Raw genomic sequence first — 17,716 nt, 5'->3', positions numbered from 1 at the left:
GAGGATAATATCAGATTTTGTAAAGAGACTAGACAGTAAAACTGTGAGGCTACATGCAGAATGCTAGAATACAGATTTGTCGATGAAAATGGCATTAAATGATATTAAAATCCGCCTTTATTTAAAAACCCGGCTTCTTCCTCGAATGCCCCTCTGGCCTCCCTTTGGCTCTGAGCTGGGCTGGGCTGTCAGCCCTCCTCACATCAGTGGGGTGAGGCGAACTGAGGAGAGAGGTCACGGCTGGACACTCTACTCTCTCCACGTCTCACTGGGACTTGGCCTCACTCTCATAACTGTCAGGAAATGGATTAAGAGGTATGCGAGTCATTGCATAAGTGCCAGTGTTATGGGGGGGAAAAGACTGATATTTAAACCAGTCCCAACCTTTGTTATGGCTTAAAATATTATTTCTTTTCTGGAATAACTCAAAACAAGACCTTACACTTGAGTATCTCACTTCTGTTTGAGGGGAAGGTTTCTGTTATGTGTAGTTTTCCTCAATAAAGTGTGATTTTCGTGATAGCAGTGCGGTGATGTGTCTCCCGGCTAAAACTACCACTGAGGACCCAGAGGTCGCATCCTCTGCAATTTTTCTGTCACGTCCGCTTCAATTTTTCACACATAGATGAGATTTAGCTCAAGCTCAGATTTCAGCGCTACTTGAGGGGGTGCGCCGTACGGCTGTACTGTAGGGGTGCAACACTTCATCACTTCAGGGCAGTAAATCCACAACTGTATACCCTATAAATCAGAGTTTGTTTTATTAGTCTCAAGATCCAATTTCCACCCTTATACGAATTTATATTTAGTCCCTGTTAACACCCAGTCAAAGCAGAAAGGAGGCCTTTTTAGATATGAGAAGAAAATATAATGAAATTGTATTGTTGGCTAATTTTACCATAGTAACTTTGTTCACTTAAAGGTCAGCACTGTCAAGACAATTTGCATTAGGTCAGTGGCTCACAATCATATGTCAAAGCTGAACTCATGCAAATTTAACTTCCTTGCACGGGCGGATACACGGTTTGTGTCGAATCCGCTGCAAAGATATACGTTTTTTAAAAGCCGGTGTGATTTTAATTGAATCCGACCCAACTCAGGATTTTTTCCTCTACTCTGTGCTGGATGCAAATCTTGATGTGCTCGATTGGAAAGTTTCCGAGGACGTGTCTTGTAAATTTTTGCAAAGGTCCCACACAGAGTATATTCCACACCCTCGGGTCTATTCCTGCTAAGTGGTTGTGCACGTTTTATTGGTTTGTCGAGCCAAAAATCTTTTTTCGTCCGCATGAGTGAAATCATTTATTTCACCTTCACAGCAAATCCAGCATGTCCAAATTAACACTGTCGGATTTGATTTCAACACTATTAAAGTGTCTATATGGGTCCACACCAGAGAGTGTTAATTTAACTCTTTTTGGAGAGTTGGTACGTTAACTCTGATTTAGTGTTAAACACCAAATCTGTCTGGAGTTGATAATTTAACACTTGGTGTTAAGAGTTTATATATTAACTCTCAAAGAGTATTTTAGTTTAACTACGTAAGAGTTATCTTCTAATTCATTCTAAAAAGCGGGAATTTTACTGTTCTGAACTTCTAGAAATTTCTTTTGGAAATAAACATTTACTAAAAAGATGCAATGGTTTTTGAAAAACATTTATTCTGAACTGTGCACCACAATTTCAAAACATTTTCTGAAAGATGTAACAGTATACATGTTCTCACTTTCATTAGAATTTTGTTTATCAAAAGGTCTGACATGGCAAATGCAAATAACAGCATTCTCATCACTTATTTCTTTAATACAATATGCATGTCCTTCATTCATCCCTTTGTGGAACTTCAACGCACTTCTGCTCTCCCCCATATTCCATCTTCACAAGCATATCCTGTGCGGAGATCGAATAAAAATTAGTTGACACTAATTAATGGCACAAATAATCCAGTAATCAATTGCAGCACAGTAAAAAAAAAAAGGAATCCTCTTTGAGCCATTACTTGTGTAAAGTATTTTCCCAAAAGACAAAGACACAGGCAACAGGTAATACTGAACTAAATGTAAAACCTCAACCTTTTTCATTTTTACCTAAACCGTGTGCACAAAACTCTGGAGGGATCTAAATGCTAACGTAGAATCCAGTCAGGACGTCAGCTACTGCTGTTTGCTCGTTTTTTTTTTTTTATGGGCGATCGTTTTCAGGCTTCAAGTAGCACCATTATACCAACATTTCACATTCTAGACATTGTTTTAGGTGTATTTGACCAAAAGTTTGACTGAAAATTCACATGCAAGCTTTTTTTCAAGGCTGTGGTATTTGCCCGCAAACAATACCTTTCAGCTAGCTAAAACAGAATATTATGCTATCAGCGAGCAACATGGCTAATGCCTTTCACACAGCTTTGTCTCAACTTCAAAGAGCCACAGAAGTAAAAGCTAATAACAATTGAAACAATCTTTGAAAAAATGACTTACCAAGCATGGCAAACAACTCAAATATGTAGAGCAAAATGTTCTGAAACGGCTTCACTTCAGCTTCGATTGGAGCCTATGGTGCTGAGGGCGGAGTCTGTGAATTTACTCTGTTGGTGTCATAGCCCCTCTAGGAGTTCAGAGTTAAGAGGTCAAGAGTTAATGTTTCCATTTTAACACCTCCAGATTTGACAGAGAAACACTCATTTTTAACACTCGATTTTAACTACTATCATTTTACACCTCAGAGTTACATTAAAAGAATGTGACTCTGCTTAGAGTAAAATTAACTCTACTTTTGCAAGGAGACTATTAACACCAAAAAATTTAACACTTTTGAATTTGCTGTGTTGGATCTACGAGTTTGCAGGTTTGCTGTTTTTGAGTTGAAGTTGAAGTATCATTGCTCCTGTCTGAGTTTTAAAGCTTAATAGGTCATTTGTTTTATATATAAGTGCATTTTAACTCATTCACTGCCATTGATGTCTATAGCCGTCAATTGCAGTGAATGAGTCAATGGGTTTAACTCATTCACTGCCAATGGCTGGCAGTGAATGAGTTAAGATTGTTTTTTTTTTTTTGTCTCTGAGGAAGAAAGTTCAAGTACTGACGAGTAGAATGATAGATGTTATGTGCACATGTGTATAGGAGGAGTTTTATTTCCAGCTGAAAACCTTCAAAACTCCCAGCTGAGATGCTTTGGTTGCTATGATACAGAAGTTAGTCCCTGACCGAGGCAAACTAAATGTTCCTTCGAGTGTTTCAGGTCACCATTGGAGTAGTCTGTGCATGTCACTTACAGAGAGTTCAACAGTGTTAACATCTCCTGCACTGTTGCTGAGCCGTTGTACAGGTAGGGTTTGGTGATTGGTTGGTGTAGTATTTGACTCGCCCCTCCTCCACTAACTAAGTGACACTGGCGAGCCGAGACGGCCGTTTCTGAAACAGCCACGACCTCTAAAGTTTTATGTTCCTGACCTCTGATATTCCATCTTCATTTTTAGGTCCTTCCATGTATATTTTTCACTGTCAAAGCGGTGTTCCTCCCGGCTGTAGTAGGTCTCGTCCTCCCGTTAGCTTCGAGATGGTGGGTGTCAGATCTCCGAAAACGTTGCAGCACTTTTGCAAATATGTGATGTCTTGTAAACCGAGCAGATATTTGACGTTTACACAACTACATTCACGCCTCAAAATATCTTAAAAGTTTATTTTTTGACACAGAAAGAGTAATATTACAACTAAGTAGCTGCTAGGGCTGCTCGATTATGGCAAAAATGATAATCACGATTATTTTCACTGAAATTGAGATCACGATTATTTGACGATATTTATTTAACCCTTTAAGACCTACTATAGAACCAAGTCCACCAGAGCTTATATTATTTTTTTTTTACATGCTGTAGTGCCATTTGTGGGAGCATTTCAAGTTGCTATACATCAATACAACTGTTATAGCCCATATTTTAATAATATGTATGCATTAAGTCCATAGTAATTACATAAATTGCAAAAAAGTGCAATAAACTACAAAAAAAATTGAAAATCGCTTTTGTTTTGTTTACATATATTTCTACTTGGAGAAATTTAAGAGGTTTATCCCTCAAAACTTTAAATACAATAAAGTTGCAAAAAATAGTTTCCCACCACAGGAAATTTATTTTGAGTGTCTTCATAGTTTTATTTTGGAGATACAGCAATTTTTATATACTGCAGGAAAAACAAAAAACAATCCTATGATGCAAATTTGCAAAGAAAACAGCATGTGCATCATTTCACTGTGGGAAGTGTTACGAACAGCTGATAGGAACGGCGAAGCGTGTTTCTGGAATATTATGTTTTTGTTCCTGCAAGCGCTTTTTATGCAATTTTTGCAAAGCTATATGTGGAACGAAACCGTGACCGAGGACAAGCTGATGGCATAAGATGTAAGTACAACTCCTCCGGTTTCATATGCAAAACAAATTATTGCGCTAGCTTACACGGTTCAGGTTCTACAGGGATTTAAAAATAGTTACGCAAAACGGAGCGTGCTGCTCTGACCGGCTTTAAAGGGTTAACAATGACTTTAAAAAAATAATATAAAATAGTGTGCAACACCACTGAAGTTTTTTTTTTTTAAACTCTCTTTTCAACCAGCGGCAGTCACTCTCCAAATAACTTCTGCTTAGCTTTCCGAGCTTCCCTCGGGTCCTCTTAATCAGCGGTCTCCAACCTTTTTTGCGCCACGGACGGTTTATGCCCGACAATATTTTCACGGACCGGCCTTTAAGGTGTCGCGGATAAATGAGGGAGGGGCTAATAATCGGCTCAGTCATTTTTAATGATCGTTGAAAGCCCAGATCGTAATCGTGATTAAAATTCGATTAATTGAGCAGCCCTAGTAGCTGCCGCCATTGTTGGAATTCAACTTTTGCGAGATGTCGCGAAGGTTTTGCGAGATGTCGCAAAAGTCTTGCGAGATCCCGAGTTTGTTTTGCAAGATCTCGCAAAAGTTCATCGTAATTCTTTTTTTTCTCCCATGTCCCTTGCGGGCCTCCGTACATTTTTTCTGTCCACAGAAAACAATTTTAAGGTGACCAAAATACTGAAATCAAGAAATTTTCAAATAGATTTAGTAAATCTACTGTAATGTGCTACTCTGCATGTGTGCTTCCACAGTGATGGACAAACACATGCATATATTTTCTGCTATGAGTTACAAATCAATAGTCTTGGGACCCTAACAACACCTCACCTTCTTCTTGTGATGACATAAATCCTCTCTTCTATCTCTTTCCTTGTCCAATCCCTTAATTATCCTCTGTTGCTAAGACGGCTTTTCTCTTTGCTCTTCAGACAAGTGATCCAACAGATAAGGCAGCTGAGGGATAAAAGATCGATTGGAGTGAAGTGCTGCTGCAGGGGCTGAATTAGAATTTGTCGCAGTCCCCCCCTCGCTTTCACTTCGCAGCACATCATCTGACACACACACACACACACACACACACACACACACACACACACACACACACACTTGCACTCGCACTGATAGAAAAAAAATGGAGAAACAATCAAGTGCGAGGGGAAAGAAAGTGGCTCATTTCCTCTGCTCGCTCTGAGTGTGCGGTAGCAGTCAAGTGCACGAGAGTGCTCAACGTTGCTGATCTGTTTTCCTTTTTTTTAGAGGAGCAATGGATCATTGTGTATATCTGTGGCAGTAAATTAGACAGCTGTGGCGCATCCAGCCGTGGTATTAATCAGCTGTCCTTGCTGGCTTCACTTAGTCAGAATTGACTCTCCTGAAGAGGATCAGTTGAACCAGCTGTGACTCACAAGCTCTTGCAATGCAGTCATCAGGGAGCTGTCGTAGCTTGACTCGTGGATTTAGAAAGCGTGCAGCTACAACTCTTCTGAGGGATGACTAGGAGAATTGGAGCTTTGCAAAGACAGAGATGAATTTTTAAAATATGTTCTGTTGAACTCTCCTGTTGATGCATAAAGGAGAGGAGAAGCGTACATGATTTTGATAGTGAACAGAGGCTGTTCTTAAAAAGCACTCCCAGAATTCTACTATATACTCCTATGAACCCCTTCGGGTGGGGGTTTGTGTTGGTGTGTGCACTTATTAAGGTAGCTCACTTCCAACATGAAGCGGAATAACCAAGGCTATACAAGCAGAAGGACCTTGTTTAGAATAATTTAGCTTAACGGAATTAGTAACTTTAGGTGAACAGATAACAGATATCACTAAAGCACTTCTGGATGGATGCAAACTGCATTTCGTTGCCCTGTACCTGTGCATGTGCAATGACAATAAAGTTGAATTCTATTCTATTCTATTCTATAACTCAGTCTTTTTTATCTGTGCAAAATGCCTCACTCGTTGCTCCTCCGCCCTTCCCGGTGTGCTCCTGGTGGAGATAAACTGAGGAGATAAAGTCATTTATTTGCAGACGGATGCGTTAGGCTCCAAGTCAGACTCAGACGAACACAAAAAAAACACCCTCCTTTTGTTAGCTCTCATTTTGAAATGATGATGGATCAGCGTAGCCTCTTCCCACACACATGCATTAACTTTAAAGATCACAGGGGTGCATGGATAAGCGTGACCACGCAGCTCTATGCTGTTACATGCAGAGATCGAGGCACGACAGATTAAAGCTAATAAGTCAACAGTAGTTTAAATGGGGAAACCAGCTACAAGCTATATCAACTTTATTATTAAGTTCGGGGCAGATAAATGATCAGAGTGCATGACCCATGAGACATAGTGGTCGGAAGAGGTCACAGCAGGCAGCTACTTTACTTAGCATGTACTCTGGAGTAGCGTTTTAGCCTGAAATCTGCAGGATATTAGCATAGATGTTTCCCCACTGCTGCTTAGCTGTATAGTACTGAACATTGACCATAACATTTCAGAGTTTGCTAAACTGTAGCTCAGTATAAGAGAGAAGCACCATTTTAGCAGTATTTTCCTAGACCACTAAAATCACACACACACACACACACACACACACACACACACACACACACACACACACACACACACACACACACACAAGAAAAGACTTGGTAAGTTTCCAAAATGTTTCCAATATGTTTGTCTGATTCCCAAAGTTTAGTGAGCCAAAAGCCACAGCGATGCTTTGGCCTCAGAGCACTTGCAGTATTTACTGATGGTTACAGTGCTACCTGCATAATTTATGTCCTACTGATATTACAGTTTTTTACAGACGCTAGGACACATTTCCCAATACTTAAGTCACTTTTGCAAAACTCTTCACACAATCCTCCTAACTGACCGTCAGCTTGGCAAAGCAGTTCATTTCACATTCAAAATGCACTACAACTACCAAAACACTTTATTCAGGTCTCAAATAAACTCATTCTTCCAGAACACTAGCAAAGGTTGACAGCCGACAAACACACTTTGTCACCCACAAAACAATGACCTAAAAAACACTAACAACATGTAGCATTACACAGTGTTTTCTTGTGTAAAACAAGGACACATCTCTGTTTATAATTTCAATATATGTTACTGGAATGAATCAGACATCATGCAGAATTCGTTAATATTTGTTTATGTATTTTTATTTTTTTGCACTAAGTAATCCCAAAATACAAGAATTTGTATACACACCATCCACTGATACACATACAATAGTAATGCTAATCTACTCGGTCTCCTCCATTTGGCCACAGGTTCTCATCCACATCACATCTTATGTCATCTAGGGCAACACACCTAGGAAAGAATCTTCTGGCTGCCAGAATTGAAGGAGTTGAACAATTGAAGGAGTAACACCTGTGTAGATGTTCATCTACAATGAGAATCAGCTGTGGCTGGTTAAACTGCATTTTTAGATTTAAAATATGTTTCAATAAAATATTGCTGTTGAATTTTGCTGTCTTATTAAGTTTTGCATTGTGTTATTGTTTTGGCCATAAGTTTAACAGTTTTGAAAACAGTATGTAAGCACATGCAAAATGTCCTGTCCGTACAAAGATTTTAGGCAGTTGTTGTGTCTGAGTGAGAAGATAATTCATGAAATTTGAGAGATGTAGTCATTGAATGCATTTTGTGCCAAAACAATGATAACTGGTCCTCAGTTTAGCCCACATAGACTTCTGTTGTGCTCACTGTGTGAGGAGTTTTGCAAACGTGACCTAAGTATTGAGAAATGTGTCCTAGCGTCTGTAAAAAACTGTAACCCTCATGGCAGGTGATTGCAGTAAAATACCCCCCACTCCAACTGGCATATTGCATTTCTTCTTGGATAGGTTCTCTGTTTTGTTTCCTTATTTTGTGTATTTGATTCCTTGTGATAGACTTCTATTTTTTATAGCATTTTTACACAGGCTGTGAGACTGCAACGAAAGGAAACACTAGCAAATAACAAAAATCCTCCAAAAGCTTGAAAAAAAAACCAAACTCAAAACCAAAACAATTGTGTTTCTAGGGACACAAAAAGAGGATGGAGTCGCTGCAAAAGGGATAAGCTAACAGTTAACAGCTAATGGCAAACGTGTCTCTAAATTATTACACGAATTGTGATTAAAACACACATTATCTCACATCTTTCTCTTCCTTACAACGTACATGAACCCTCTGCTTCTTTTAATTGTGTCTCAGTGCAATCCTTGTGTTTTCTGTTACGTCACTGTGTGCTTTTTGTGTGCTTTGCAGCATTTTTTTTTTTTCTTTTTGCTGGCGTTTTCTTAAGTTTCGGTCTGTTTGACCTCTCGGGGCCACCGTATACTTGGGATGCCTATTTCCAATCTGAGTTTTGAATTCATAATATGTGTTAAAATTCAGTTGGCAGTTTTGTGTGTTCAGTCCTGTGAATTAGTTTGTTCATGTTTCATATGCCTTTTTTTTCAGTAACGGCTTTTGTTCATTTCCTGTTTACTCTTATAGTTTGTCCTAATCACGTGCACCTGTGTCTCATTCCCCAATTAGGCCTTAGCGTGTGTTTGTTGCTGCACATGTTTCCTCATGTGCAGCCCTGCATTTCCAAGCCCTCGTGTCTTTGGATACTATTGTATTGCCCCCTTTGGACTTAATTATTTTGGGCTGGTTATCAGCTATTAAAGCCCTTTTTTTTTTATTAGATTATTCATGCCTCTCGTGTGCTGCACAATCCACACAGCCACCAAACTCTGACAGCATTATTATTCAATGATAGTATGTGTTAGTGTACTGGGGAAATATTAGGCTGTATTGTTGACTTTTTTATGCTTATGGGAATTTTAATTTGGAGCTGTTTATTGAAGGTAAGGGTCTGTTGATTTTAGTATTTATGGGCACCTATTTACAGCTCTGACCGGCTGTCCTCACGTGCTGAACATCAGCAATAAATGGATGGAATTTGTGTTTTGTAAATAAAATAAATGTAATCATAATTATTTCTCACCTTGCCTTCCAGTCTGCAATTAACCTAAGCTCAACCCAGTGGCAGTGACTGCGGCCGCCAGATAATCAAGAGAAAGAAATAATCTCAGCAGCCACAGCGGTGATGAGTGAGGGAGGAGGAGTGATTATTGATCCTGTGCTGGCTGTGATAGCAAAAATCATTCAGGCCATCCAGGCAAAGTGGACAAAGCCTGGAGGAAAGCATGCATCGATCTCACTGTACTGACACATCTCTGTTTTCAGAAACATTACCACTAAATAAGGGCTTCTGACACAGAAAAACCTTTGTTGACTGTTTCTATACATCCATCTTCTGCTTTTACTGCATCTACCCACATGGAAGTTTTACCAAGAAACAGAAAGTGAACTTTTTTTGAAAGGTGTCGTTCATCAAAACCTGCACTGGTGCAGGGTGTAATTTGAGTCAATCTGTGAAGGGCTCAAACAAAAACGTCTTGATTGGTGGTGCAATTAGAGCATAACATTTAATAGCGGGAATGAAAAGAGGATAGGCTCTGTTCTTTAAAGCTTTCATTACAGAGGAGAAGAGAAACATGTTGGTAAGAGATGCAGTCAAAGATGCACAGATAATTATTGTTTAGCTGTTTGTCAAATGCAAACACGGGGAGTAAGCGTACAGTATGTGTAGTGCAGCAGAAATTCAAGAAGCTTTAAGAACAAGACGCTGCAAATCTACTTGAAATGGTTTTAGTCTTGTAATGCTCTCATACACACTGCACTTGGCATATAGGATAACATGCACATAGCTAAAAAAAAATCTTCTTATGAAGACATTTGAGCCGATAGATTTCCCCTTTGACAAGTTAGCAATCTGTCCCTGCAGCTCAGTCTGCCTGAAATGCAAAACAACGTGTGTGAAGATCTGGCTTCATTTATGCTAAATTCTGTAGCGCTCGCTCACGTCGTGTCTTCTTGATTTAAGATTCGGGCCCTCGGTTCTGCAACACTCTTGAAACAATTACATTTTTATTGGAAACAGGCTGAGCAGATCTTTCTGCCATGTTCCTCTCACATGTGGTAAAAATCTGCTACAAAAAGCTCCTTCACTGCATTTATCCAATTCATATTCACACGGTTTGCTTGCCTCGTTGTAAAAACTCTCCATCGTGATAGGATATCCTGTTCTTAAAATGATAAATATGTCATATTGTGCCTTACAAACAGACATCTGCAGTGTTGTCATAAGATTTAACGGTTTAAAAAACTAAAAAAAAAAAATACTTGAATCTTCATTTTAATGAGGTGAAATACCAAACGTGTCCTTAGATAGAACTTTCTCAAATGTATCTTGGAAACGATAGGACAGGTTTCACAGTAATGCTACAGTGAGCTGTGGTCCATTTTTGGCAAAGATTATTAAAAAGAGATCACCAGCTAAACAGTTGTAATTAAAAATAAAGAGGTAAGTTTTAGAGTTTCCCTTTTGGGCCTCTAACCCAGGAGGGCTTCTTAACATGTGGTGGACGGAGCTTTTAGAGGCTGATAATTTCGTTTTTGAAGGCTCACTCTTCAAAAAACAAAGCTTAGCTCTTCCCAGAAAGCTGCCATTTCTAAATGAGGCAGTATTGGTTACGTAGGTAACAAGCGGTCTGATGTGCTGTCGACTGTGCAGCCGCTGAGTGATCATTTGACATGTGACTATAGCAGAAAACAGAGAACAGTCAGAGCTTTCCCTTATGTGAAAGGTGATTTTATAAGACGGCATCTCTGTTCATAAATCTGAGCAGTGAAGAGAACAAACTTTAAATTGGCCCAACAGTAAAAACTGTTTTAGGTTAGTCTTGGTCTGGGCTGTGTTTGCATTGCTGTTTCATGTCTGTAGAGTTGTCTCACAACAAAAACAGGAAGCATACAAAAGAGGACAGCTTTATTGTGAATTTGGGTGAATTAATTAAGTTTATAAGGTGATATAAATATAGAAATAGGAGAAGGAAACAGTTGCATGTCTGCTAACACACCCTCTTTTCCTGGGCTTTTAAGAAGCTTCCTGTTTTGCTCTTTTTGATTCTTTAAACTTTATTTTGAATAATTGGAATTCACAAATCAGTACGTTTGGTGTGTTTGTCTAATGACACAAGCCACACACTAATAGTTTCAACTTATTTTAGTGCAACCTGGCAACCCAGAGACCAATTCAAGTGGTGTGGGCAGCTGATCTCTGTGCAGACACACCAGTTGGATGCTGAATCAATTAGCTGCTGTCTTAGCTGTTTTTTGGTCTGGCAAGCAAATGAAAAACTACTTTTGGAGAGTTTGGACTGTAACAGAGTTCAAAGACAGTATAAAAACTGGATGCAGTCAAAATCCGAATCAGCTTTATTGACCAAATATGTGTAAGCATACATCTTTGATACCAACTATGGAATGAGACAATCGTTAGACACTTCCTACGTGGTCAAGAGTGAACGACACATGGATTCATTGATCCATACAATTACAGACAACAAGCACTTGGCGACAGTGGGAAGGAAAACCTCCCTTTTAACAGGAAGAAACCACTGGCAGAATCAGAATTAGGAAGAGGCAGCCATCTGCCGTGACCAATTGTGGATGAAAAACCACGGATCTTGACCTACACTTTAAGATATTATGATTTAGTTAGTTTGTCTGGTCTGGGTCCTGATCTGATTCAGCTGTAAAGACCGTCCTGTCTCAAGAAATGGAAAGTTTTTAAACAAACGGCGTCATGGTGGAACAGGTCCTAAGAGGCAGATTTTTCACATAATGAGGTCTTTAGAACTTGGCTGCAGAGAAGCATGACTTGCTTGAAAGGAGATTTTTTTTTTTTTTGCAGGAATCAGCTCCGCCCGTATGACCACCTAATATAGCAGTTGATGTAACGCCTGGGCAGTGGCAGAGGGAGGAAGCGTGATCTTTATAATCCTGACTTGCCTCTGCATCAGTGGCTCCTGTCAGCCAGAGTTATGGTCCTGGTTTATGGGGGTTTCCCTGCACCTTGGCTGGGCCTCCAGCTCCTCTCTCCTCCCCTCCTGCCTGTGCGCCTTAGATCGGTCTGTGCTTTTATGAGCTGTCTCTGCCCTTTCTACCTCCCTGAAACTCATGGCAGCTATTAACAGGGGCAACTCTGGCTCCAGCCTTGCATGGCAGCACTGCTGTTTAATCCTGATGCCGCTGTTTGAACAGTCAGCGTGACTGCAGGGGGAGACGGGGGAGGGAGCATCTTCAGACAGGAGAGAAAATCTTCTTCTTTAGATCATTTTTTTTAGAATGAAAAACACACTTCAGATGAGAACTTGGTGTTAATGCCACAATGTTCTTTATGCCATGGAAATGCTAAACACCTGCTGTCTAGACATGAACTTCAAACTGTTTAAATGTCCTTTTTGTAGTCCCTAAATGCACAGCTCTGCATAAAAAGAAAAAAGAAACCATAAAATGTCAAAACAATTACAGCCCTTGTATGCAAAGTGAATATTTATCTAAATTTGGAGCTCTCGATGTGTCTGGTCAGTGAGCGTGTGTGTGTTTGCTGCATAGCAGGATTGGAAAAGCTCCTCTAATCGGATTATTACACAAAAGCATGTTGATGGAAACAGAGCTTGGTAATTAGCAGAATTTTAGAAGAATTCAATTGACTATTAAACATGTCAGTTTGTCTCTTTGTGCATCTGTGTGCTCAGTTCAGAGATAGCTGGAAGTGACAGGAACAAGATGGGCTATATCTGAGCCAGGATGTGGGCTTCATTTGTCCGTGTGCTGCAAGTCACTGTAACTGTTTTGTTTTTTAATATAAAGAGCTTCTGAGAGCTTTATTAGACACACAGAGGGATTAAAAAAAAGGCAATCAAGAGTAGGAAATATTTTCACAAATGTAGCAAAAGACACTAAATACAAATTTAACGAGCACCCACCAAGGCTAATGCACTGTTTTGCAATTTTAAAGACAGTGATCTGGATCAGCATGAAGATTTAATGGTCTCATGTTTGCCGTTGCCCCCCAGAGTCACGAATGTTGGTTGATTTTTGGTGTGAACTTGTTTCCAACCAAAAAAGGCTGTCATTATACCAGAATTTCACTCAATACCGAAACCCAGGAAAATACTTGATTTTATTTTTGAGGGAGGAAAATGTATGTGTGTGTGTGTGTGTGTGTGTATATATGTGTATATATATATATATATGTGTATATATATATATATATATATATATATATTAGGGGTGTCAAATTATCGCGTTAATTGCGATTAATTAATTACAATGCTATTTAGCGCGTTATGTTTTTTAATCTCGTTAATCTAATTTTTAATCTCTTGACGTCATTGATTTTGTATGAGAGTTGCTATGTTATAAAATCCGTTTTTATGTGCTGGGCTCCTTGTGCTTGACTTGTTGGGGGTGGAGTCACGTCGTGAGGTCAAGGTGAGAAGTGGTGATTAGCTTACAGTGTGGATATGGAGGCGCATCTGAGAGTTGTTGGCCCAATGAACGGGAAATTTGTATTTCATAAACGCCCCGACGGCACCATTGACAAAGGTAAAGTGGTCTGCCTAGAGTGTAAGAAGGAGTTTGCTTACCACCGAAGCAGCTCAAGTTTGGCCTATCACCTCAACGCAAAGCACCCAGCCGCGAGTGCAGCAACAGCTAGCAGTGAAGACGTTAGCAATATAGCAAGCCAGAGCAAAGCTTTTCGCCAAACAAAACTAGAGAATACCCCTCGTATGAGCAAGTCTGCGACCGACAGGCTGACTAATGTTATTGCCAAGTGGATAGCGATGAACTGTAGGCCGATAAATATAGTAGAGGACGAAGGATTGACAGAGGTGTTGCAAATTGCGTCCAATGACCCGTCATACAAGCCGCCGTGCAGGACTACAGTAACGACCAAAATCAGCAAAATGTACGACGGCGAAAAGAAAAAACTTGAGATTTTGGCGGAGGATTCTCCCAACTGTGTTGCTATAACCGGAGATCACTGGACCTCAGCTGGCAACCACAGCTATTTTGGGGTGACTGGACACTTTATTGATAGTGAGTGGAACCTCAACTCATTTGCACTGACCGTCATGAGAACAGAAACCAGGCACTTTGCTGATAAATGCGCCGAACAGTTCCTCAAGGTAGCAAATGACTGGGGTATTGAAAACAAGATATCCACCGTTGGCACAGACAGCGCAGCAAACATGCTGGCTGCTATGAGAGCACTTCCATATGAGCACATCGCCTGCAATGCTCACATTCTCCAGAGGACCATCACGGTATGTCTCGATAGCAGTGGTTTTGTCGGTGTACTGGCAAAGTGCCGCAAGATTGTTGGTCATTTTAAACAAAGCCCTGCGAGTACCACAGAACTTAACCAACAACAAGTAGCACTCGGAAAGAAGAGCGATCAACTTATACAGGATGTACCCACCAGGTGGAACTCGACTCTCGCAATGGTCTCACGCCTCCTATGTAACCGAGAGGCTGTCCAGGCTACGTTGGACCAACAGAACCACAGGTTGGTCTTGCCAACCGAAGCTGAGTGGGCGAAACTGCAGAGGCTGGAGCTCCTGCTTGAACCATGCAAGTAAGTTCAAATAAACACCTTCCCATTTTAATTATATAAACTACTGTTACATGTGTAAAATCAAAATTAATGAACATAACAAGGAACTTTTAAGGACAATTAAATTGGAAATCAGTTACACTTTGATTTAAATGAATCCAGCTAGGTTTATTTAGCAAACCTCTCCACCTCTGCAGGTATGTGACAGAGCTGCTGGGTGGTGAGGCCTACGTCTCTTGCTCTGTAGTGCTGCCTGCTTTTCGCCATCTGTACCGTGTCATGGACATTACTGATGATGATCCTGCCTACGTGGTGAAGTTCAAGAATGCCTTCCAGAAGGATCTGGCAGCACGACGAGCTAATGGCAACGAGATATGGTTCGAGGTGGCCACAGCATTGGATCCACGGTTTAAGGATTTGAAATGTCTTCCAAGAGAAAAGAGGGAACAGGTAGGACAATAAGGTTAAGCTGGACTAATGAGTCCAATTCATTATCAAATCAAACTTTTATTTATTATATGGAACACAAAGTTCTTTACAAGATTAAATAAAAAAAAAAAAAAAAGCACTTAGTTTTAATCACAATCATTCATTCATTCATTCATTCATTCATTCATTCAGGTGTGGACCATTCTGGAGAATATGCTCCAGGCAGCAGAGCCCAGAAGAGCAGATAGTCTCCAGCCCTCCACAGAGGATGATGGACCAGCTCAGAAGAAGAGGAGGAGCGAACTCCTTCTGGGGTCTGACTCAGAAGATGGAATTGAGTCTGGAGAGCTGCAGCGCTACAGAGCAGAACCCAGCATCAGTATTGATGACTGTCCCCTGCAGTGGTGGTATGCTCACTCAGGAGTCTATGAAAAGCTGTCAGTCCTAGCACAAAAGTACCTGGCCTCCCCAGCTACCTCTGTACCCTGTGAGAGACTCTTTAGCCTTGCAGGCCACATAGTGCAAAAGAAAAGGGCAGCCTTGCTTCCAGAAAATGTTACCAGGCTGGTGTGTCTTAGCGACTGGCTGAGGAAGAAGAAATGAGACACATGTGGTCAGCATAGCTGCTGTGTCATTTGTAGCCTACTAGAATAGATTGCTTGATGTTCAGCACTTTTTTTTGTGATGGAAGAATACTTTGATGTGCTAACTTGCAGCACTGCAATGTCAGTTTTATTTTTCATTATCTGAAGCAGAGGAATTTCAGTGCTGTATTGCTCAGAAAAGAGCAACTCTGATGTGCTAACTTGCAGCACTTAATTTATTTGATTTTATTTGTATTTATTTTTCCACTTATTTTACAAAAGAATACAACAGTATGTAAATGGTTGCATCTGTTTAACGTTTGTTAAACAATAAATGACTTTATAAAGTCACTTTCTTTGTTATATCAGTCTTTTGGTCTGCCACAATAAGTTGAGGGCTTTCCTCAGCTATTTTTAGGTGAGATTAAAAAAGAGATTAATTAGATCAATTAATTAAAAATCATAATTAATTAATCTCTATTTTTTTAATCTCTTGACAGCACTAATATATATATATATATATATATATATATATATATATATATATATATATATATATATATATATATATATATATATATGCTATTTTAACACCATTCGAACTGTGTTATCTTTCATTTTCATAATTTTAACTGAAGAAATGGGAACACATTATGTGTTCTAACTCTGTTCTAGTAACAAAATGCATAAAACACTATTTAAATTGGTTCTTTGCTAAGTGAAGCAAAAAGAAACAGCAAGTCTTTATTCCTTAGGTCCGTGTTAACTTCCAAGAAGTCATATGTCAGTATTAAGTGGTTCAACACATTTTTAAAAAAGAGAAAAATTATTCCCTCGAAAATGGTCAGGACTGGACAAAAATGAGTGAAAAGCAGCCAGTGTCCAAAGAAAAACTTGGAAAGTTTGGGGAACTATTTCAAAGTCCACTTTAAAGAATTACAAGAAGGTCTGGCTTCTTACAAACAAAATATTCTCCACTTACCCTTAATGTTTTGGCACAAATAAATACAATTTAAATAATGAACCAGCCTGCTGATTGCTTAATGGACTTTGCATTCCAGAACTAATTCATATAACTTGATTAACCTGTGTATATTTGATTATTTATCTTGCTTGTGACTTTTCATTTCAATTTTTTTTTTCTTTGTCTTTGGTAATCAGCATGTGGCCTCTGGGTAATACAGAGAGCTAATTTTATTCAGCACGCCTCCTAAAACAAGACCTGATGTGTTAAATTGCTCTCTCCTGAAAAATTAAAAATCAGTCGGATGTCATGGAAGGCGCCGCCGTACAGGCCCCGTCTCATTTTCTTCTCTCGGGTGAACCACACACACCTCGCTCGTTAACTATGAGGTGGTTATCACACTCTGTTATTCCGTACCTGTCATGCCAACTGTTAATTATTCACGGTTAATAACCACCTGCAAAGGCCCTAATTTCGGCCTTGACATTTCATTAGCTAATATCAGATGCCATCATTTGTTTTCTGGAATCACAATTCAGGCTATGAAGTTGGAGGACATTCAGGTCTGTAGTGAAAATGATCTGATGAACCTTGTAAACTGTAAAGCATGAAATATTTCCCCCACTGGAAGTATAATTTCTGCTTTGTCTATACTTTGTCTCTCTAGCGTGATTTTCTGTTCTGATAGCACGATGGATGAACTCAGGGGTGTTTTTATGCCCGTGGACGGGTTGTTATCTGAGCCTAGATTTACCGATGAACCCTTAGGAGTAAAACTGACACTGACATAATTAGAGTAAAGAAGAAGAGTAAAAGAGGAGACAAAGAAAGAAGGATCTTTAAGTC

The 17,716-nt window shown here is 39.7% G+C and overlaps 2 protein-coding genes across 2 annotated transcripts in view; both read left to right on the top strand.

Moving 5' to 3' along the window:
- The window catches only part of LOC146649784 (ankyrin repeat- and BTB/POZ domain-containing protein 3-A), a 287,069-nt gene that overhangs the window by 94,391 nt on the left and 174,962 nt on the right, over positions 1-17,716 (top strand). The gene's annotated exons all lie outside the window — the stretch shown is intronic.
- LOC146649787 (E3 SUMO-protein ligase ZBED1-like) lies at positions 13,800-15,925 on the top strand. Its single transcript, XM_085387530.1, has 3 exons — positions 13,800-14,914; positions 15,091-15,343; positions 15,515-15,925. Exons 1-3 carry the CDS (start codon positions 13,800-13,802, stop codon positions 15,923-15,925), a joined length of 1,779 nt encoding a protein of 592 aa, XP_085243656.1.

The sequence above is a fragment of the Rhamphochromis longiceps genome, linkage group LG17 (assembly GCF_057381845.1).
Source record: "Rhamphochromis longiceps isolate RC_006_pf linkage group LG17, R_longiceps_female_GT1.1, whole genome shotgun sequence".
NCBI lineage: Eukaryota > Metazoa > Chordata > Actinopteri > Cichliformes > Cichlidae > Rhamphochromis > Rhamphochromis longiceps.
The sequence above is the reverse complement of the archived record's forward strand: the minus strand, read 5'-3'. Positions and strand labels throughout refer to the sequence as shown.